This window comes from Ctenocephalides felis, unplaced genomic scaffold, assembly GCF_003426905.1.
Source record: "Ctenocephalides felis isolate EL2017-DRISC unplaced genomic scaffold, ASM342690v1 CF-g0.4_SCAFFOLD_01492, whole genome shotgun sequence".
Classification (NCBI taxonomy): domain Eukaryota; kingdom Metazoa; phylum Arthropoda; class Insecta; order Siphonaptera; family Pulicidae; genus Ctenocephalides; species Ctenocephalides felis.
The window spans coordinates 9,802,925-9,808,491 of NW_020537646.1; the positions used below are offsets into that span (position 1 = coordinate 9,802,925).

Sequence of the window (5,567 nt, forward strand, 5' to 3'; positions counted from 1 at the left end):
ATGTTTCCTATAATTCCACAAAAAACAAGTGCGCCAAATTTAAATTCGGTAGCCAGTGATCTTTTAGTTCAAGTGAATTTGAAACATATGTATCAAAAATTGGAGACTAGCAGAAAGGACATGAACGAAACTACTGCTGGAAACAATATTCCAGTTGGCACCAGATCGCCTGTTTGGCTGGTCGAAGATATGAAAAACATTCAAAAATCAAATAAGGTAAATCAGTGAATTTTAACATAATAAAAGATTTAAAATATTATGCATCAGATTGAAAATTTATGGTTGTCCTAAATTGAAGAGCTACCAAGAGTTGAACTAAGTTGAATACTATGGTTCAGCCAATAAAAATATATTGAAATTAGCGACCAATACGCAAAACTGTATGAATCAAATTTTGCAGATAATGAAAATTTTAATAAATATTTATTATTATTCCAGATGTTATGAAATTCTATGTCATAAAATAGTGGATATGAAAAAAAATAAGAATAAAATGTTGTATTCCAACAGCTTTTAACAGTAATAGTGTTGCAAGTGCAAATTTACTTTTTTACCTTTTCATACTATTATATTATACATATTTAAAAAAAAATCATATCCAATGATGATGGCACAGTGGTCTCCAAAATTTTGTTCATGGGTCATTCTTTTACAAACCGTACACCAACCATACCTTGACATTTTAGAATTGGCTGAATTTTTTTTTATAGATATTATAGATAAAATTATTTGACACGTATTTCAGGATTTTGCGGGCAAAAAATATTTTTCGCTGATATTTACGATTGAAATATTGCCGATTGTCTCAATTTTTATGAACTTCCTCTGCATTATGTTAATTATCTTCAGTTGTGTTGATCAGATCAGTATTGTTTTTTTTTTTATTATATTCATTATGAACTCAACTTTGAAGTACTTTAAAAAAATACTGTTTTTGCAATTATTTTAACAATAACAACAATTGATTGTTTACATTGATTTTACATACGCGCGCCCCAACTTAAATCGATTGCGTAAAAAATCATATTGCTTTTTTTTATTTATCTACTACAAAATTATTTTTACAATTCGATGGGAAGGCTGTTACATCGTAAGATATTAAATGGACAATTTAATTCAAATTTCAAATCAATTTTTTTTACTAAAATCCGTACGATTTGTAAAAGAATGACCCTCATACATCTTAACATCAAAATTATGAGATTCTTCCATAAATGAGAAAAATAATAGTGTTTAATATCGTACACATAATGCAGTTGCATAATAAAAATATATATCATTCATTCTCTGACATAAAATTAATTAAATTATTATAATTATTACCTTTTTCAGTATGTTTCTTCACTACATTTTCACAACGGTTATATCCAGCCCGCGGCTCCGAGTGCACACATTGTTTGGCCACAAAATTTACCAATTGCTGGTGATATACAAAGTCAAAATGTTGTATTGGATCTCCATAGAACAGTTGATCTAAATTTTGGCCTAACTGTAAGATCAGTTAAGGATATCACTTCGGGGGAAAAAATCCAAATGTGGTTTTCTGAAGAAATATCTGCTTTAATTTCAATGCCATTTCTCACACCAAAGAATATTAAAGGTAAATATTACACTGAATTTGTATAAATCACTTCACATTGTTTAAGCAAAAACTAGATTAAGCAAAAATGCTGATGAAAATATGTATGAGGGCCATGAGTATTTTTTTACATTTTTCTTTACTGATTTATCATATTAAGCTTGAAGTGTTATTTATTATCTTTCATTTTCCAGATCAAAATCGTTACTCATGTCATACCTGCAGTAAAGAATTTGAATATCCAAATCCACTAAAATTACACATAGCACTGGATTGTGAAAGGCTATCAATTGAATATATCTGGGAAAATATACACAGTGCCTTAATAAGTTTATGTAACCAAAACATTGTGCCTCTGAATTTAACATTGAAATCACCACTAAGAAATTCAGTATTGTCAAGTGAAACTGAACCACAAAATCAGGAAGCCAACCGCACCTCTGCATTTGTGCCTTACTTCAATCATACCAACTCATTTAAAACATCCCCCAGGCTACCACTATACCAAAACCAACAAATGCAATATGACCGTTTAGTATCATCCTTACCCATTAGAAATATTTCTGATATTAATTATCAGACACATGCTTCACAAATGGAAACTATAGTAAGCAATTTAGGAAAATCAAACAAAGGGCACTTATGTTTATATTGTGGTAAAGTTTATTCAAGAAAATATGGACTGAAAATCCACATTAGAACACACACAGGATTTAAACCATTAAAATGCAAATTTTGTTCAAGAGCTTTTGGAGATCCTAGTAACTTAAATAAGCATGTAAGGCTACATTTGCAAGGAGATTCCCCATATAAATGTGATCTTTGCAATAAGGTACTAGTGAGAAGAAGGGACCTGCAAAGACACCATCAGATGGTGCATAGCCAAGAATCTGAGATGTTATCTAATAATCCAATGTAGAATTAGAACTCATTTTAACACAAAATAAAACCCTAATGCACATTTGTTGGCAGGACAACAAAAACAATTAGATCAATTTAATTCGAACAAGACCATGTTAAAAAACAGTACAAATACTCTGCATATAGTTCATGCTAATGGTACTACAAGAAAAAACAGTTGTAAATATGTCTTCATACATCATAATTTTCTGCAAAACTAATGGAACTGTGATATTAGGATAGGTAGAACAAATTATATATTTTATATTACTATGTAAATAGTGTGCTCAAATTCACTGTAAAAGAATTTGGGTATCATATGAATAGAAGTATAATACTAATTTAAGTTTGAAATAAAAATCAATTATTTTTTATAGTAATTTATTTTAATTCTCACATTAATGTGCAGATTTTGCAGCAAGTCTCTTGTCACGTTCTTCTGCAATACTGAGTTTCACTCCCTTACCGCGAGGTAATGAAACGTATGCCTTAGAGCCTTTACCAATGATGAAAACGTTATTCAATCTGAAAAATGCAATTTTGCAAAATAAGTGGGGAGAAAAATGAAATTTTGTTTATTTAATATTAAAATTAAATGTACTGTTTACTACTTGGGTAATACTGATTAAAGCATGATTGGCTTTTCAGTGACCTAAAGAAGTAATTTTTTATAGGCCTCTTTTTGACTCATTCAATTTATTAAAAATTGCTAAGCTTCGAAAGGGCCAAATTTGAATCAAAGTACCATGTAAAATAGAAAATGGTAACTTTTTTTACTAGACCAAAATGTCTAAGGCATATCTAATGGATCAGCTGGGTTTATATTTAATTTAATATTCCATATAAAAATGAAGTATAGAGTTTAAACTTACCTAGTAGCAAAAGTGTGGCCTTGGCTGTCCTTGATATGTACAATATCAAAAGATCCTGGATGTCTTTCACGGTTGACAACAGTACCGACACGCCCCAAGTTACGACCTCCGGTGATCATGCACAAGTTTCCTAAAAAAAAATTCAACATTAATATATGTATGAAAATTGAGTAATAAGTAAAATTTATAAAAAGATAAAAATGATTTTCTCATAGCTATTTGATCTTTGAGGGTAATAAACAAAAATTTGATAAATATGAATTTAAGAAGTTGAATTGTAAATTCCATGGGTAAATACTGAATTCATGTATTATTTTAACAAGCCAGTGACCATTGGAAGCAACATTATTATCTGCCTTGTTTTGACTCATTGAACAATTAAAAATGAGCAATAAGCTTCGATCAGGCAATAATTATAAATGGTTCTATAAAATGTACTAACCTGAATCAAACTTAATATAATCTGTGATCTTAGAACTGGCAATATCCACCTGAACAGTATCGTTTACTTTGATTAAAGGATCTGGGTAGCGAATGGTGCGGCCATCATGTGTTGTCAAGAATGGAATATTTTTGGGTCCCATTTGTACACGCTTTACTTTGCAGAGTTTGTACTGTAACAAAATAGGAGATGGAGTTATGAGTATAAGAATTAAACCACAACTTAAAGCATAAAGTTTAAGATTATAATCATTGAATATAAAATTAAACTCCTCTATAGTGTTTTACAATAATTGCTTGAATCAATTATTGCTCAAAACAAGTTCTTTAAATTTAATTGAAAACATTTTAATAATATTCAATAAGTATCTAATACTTTTCAATTATAAGCAGCACAAAGTAACACAAGTCAAACATTTTTGAACTAAAATGCATATCTGCATGGAATTAAAATAAACTCTGTACCTCAAAAGGAAACCATGCGTAATGATGATACCATTACCATGGGGCAAATAGAGGCCCATTATTCTAGGACCCATCTAGTACAACTACACACTTTGTATAATCACATTCATAGATAGATCCATAACTTTTTATGCAAACATTTAAATTCAATTAATAGGACAATGTAATTGAGCATTCTACAAGTGAAAACGTGAATACAAACACTACAACGCAACAAAAAACTATCAATTTCAACTTCATAAATAGTTTGAAAGAACTTACCTTAGCTTCTTCAGCTGAAATACGATGAATGGCAAAACGTCCTTTAACATCATAGATCAAACGGAAGAATTCACCAGTTTTTTCAATTGAAACAACATCTAAAACAATGCACAAATTAGAAACCATGAATTATTGTAAGTAAGTCAAGTATGTTAAAATATATATTACTTACCCATGAATCCAGATGGGTAGTTAGGATCTGTGCGTACTTTTCCATCAACTTTGATTAAACGCTGCATAACAATCTTCGTAACCTCGGTATTGGTCAAAGCATATTTCAAACGGTTACGTAGAAAAATAACTAAAGGTAAGGACTCACGAAGTTTGTGAGGTCCAGTGGATGGCCGAGGTGCGTACACACCTCCTAATTTATCCAACATCCATGCTTTTGGTGCATGAAGACGCTTCAAGTGCTTCTTAGGTCCACGAGCCTAGAAATTTTTAGGTTAAGTTAGAAAAAACTAAATATACACACATTATAAGTCGAATTAGGGCTTCAGCAACAAAATACTATGCGTTTTAAACACTACCATTTTTGAAAATGAACAACTGTATTAATTACACAAGTACTATATATGCACAGATATCAACATTAAATTAATTTTCATCAAAATTGAAATAATCAAATACACCAAAATTCATAGACGCAATTACAAAAAATACGAAAATATTTTAGTCCAACTAAAATGTATATATTACCATTTTTTATTTAAAAGATGATTTATGATTTAATCACTAACAAAACACTGGAAAACTCACCATGTTGGAAGCTAAACGGGAAAGGAAAGAGGCGGAAGTACACTACAAATGTCACTCTAGAACGCCCAAAGGTAATAAATAGAACTAGATGGCATATATGTGCCTATGGAATAGTATTATTTCCAGGAATAGTTTTATAATCTGGCAACACTACTGTCAAAGTGTCAATATGAAAACTGATTTATAATTATAAATAAGAATATTAAATAATACAAATATTTATTATATTATCTAGTGTTAAATAAAGTCAAATGAATATACAAATAACGATAACAAATTTGTGATTGACA

At 30.0% G+C, this 5,567-nt stretch overlaps 2 protein-coding genes and 1 non-coding gene across 4 annotated transcripts; 1 reads left to right on the top strand and 2 right to left on the bottom strand.

Annotated features, from left to right (window-relative positions):
- LOC113370797 (PR domain zinc finger protein 13-like) lies at positions 1-2,583 on the top strand. The gene is made up of 3 exons (XM_026611485.1): positions 1-216; positions 1,333-1,600; positions 1,774-2,583. The coding sequence occupies exons 1-3, from the start codon at positions 1-3 to the stop codon at positions 2,496-2,498; spliced, it is 1,209 nt and encodes a 402-aa protein (XP_026467270.1). The 3' UTR covers positions 2,499-2,583.
- A 263-nt stretch (positions 2,584-2,846) lies between these two features.
- Positions 2,847-5,353, bottom strand: LOC113371671 (40S ribosomal protein S4). Of its 2 annotated transcripts, none has more exons than XM_026612317.1 (6): positions 5,278-5,353; positions 4,691-4,949; positions 4,519-4,616; positions 3,794-3,965; positions 3,352-3,481; positions 2,847-3,004 (listed from the first exon to the last, which is right to left on the bottom strand). In XM_026612317.1, exons 1-6 carry the CDS (start codon positions 5,278-5,280, stop codon positions 2,878-2,880), a joined length of 789 nt encoding a protein of 262 aa, XP_026468102.1. In that variant the 5' UTR covers positions 5,281-5,353; the 3' UTR covers positions 2,847-2,877. The 2 variants fall into 2 exon arrangements, with proteins under 2 accessions (XP_026468102.1, XP_026468103.1); XM_026612318.1 differs by having other exon boundaries at positions 5,218-5,315.
- On the bottom strand, positions 3,078-3,210 carry LOC113371729. The gene has a single exon (XR_003366668.1). It is a non-coding gene; the product is annotated as a small nucleolar RNA SNORA16B/SNORA16A family (small nucleolar RNA).
- Positions 5,354-5,567: the final 214 nt, after the last annotated feature.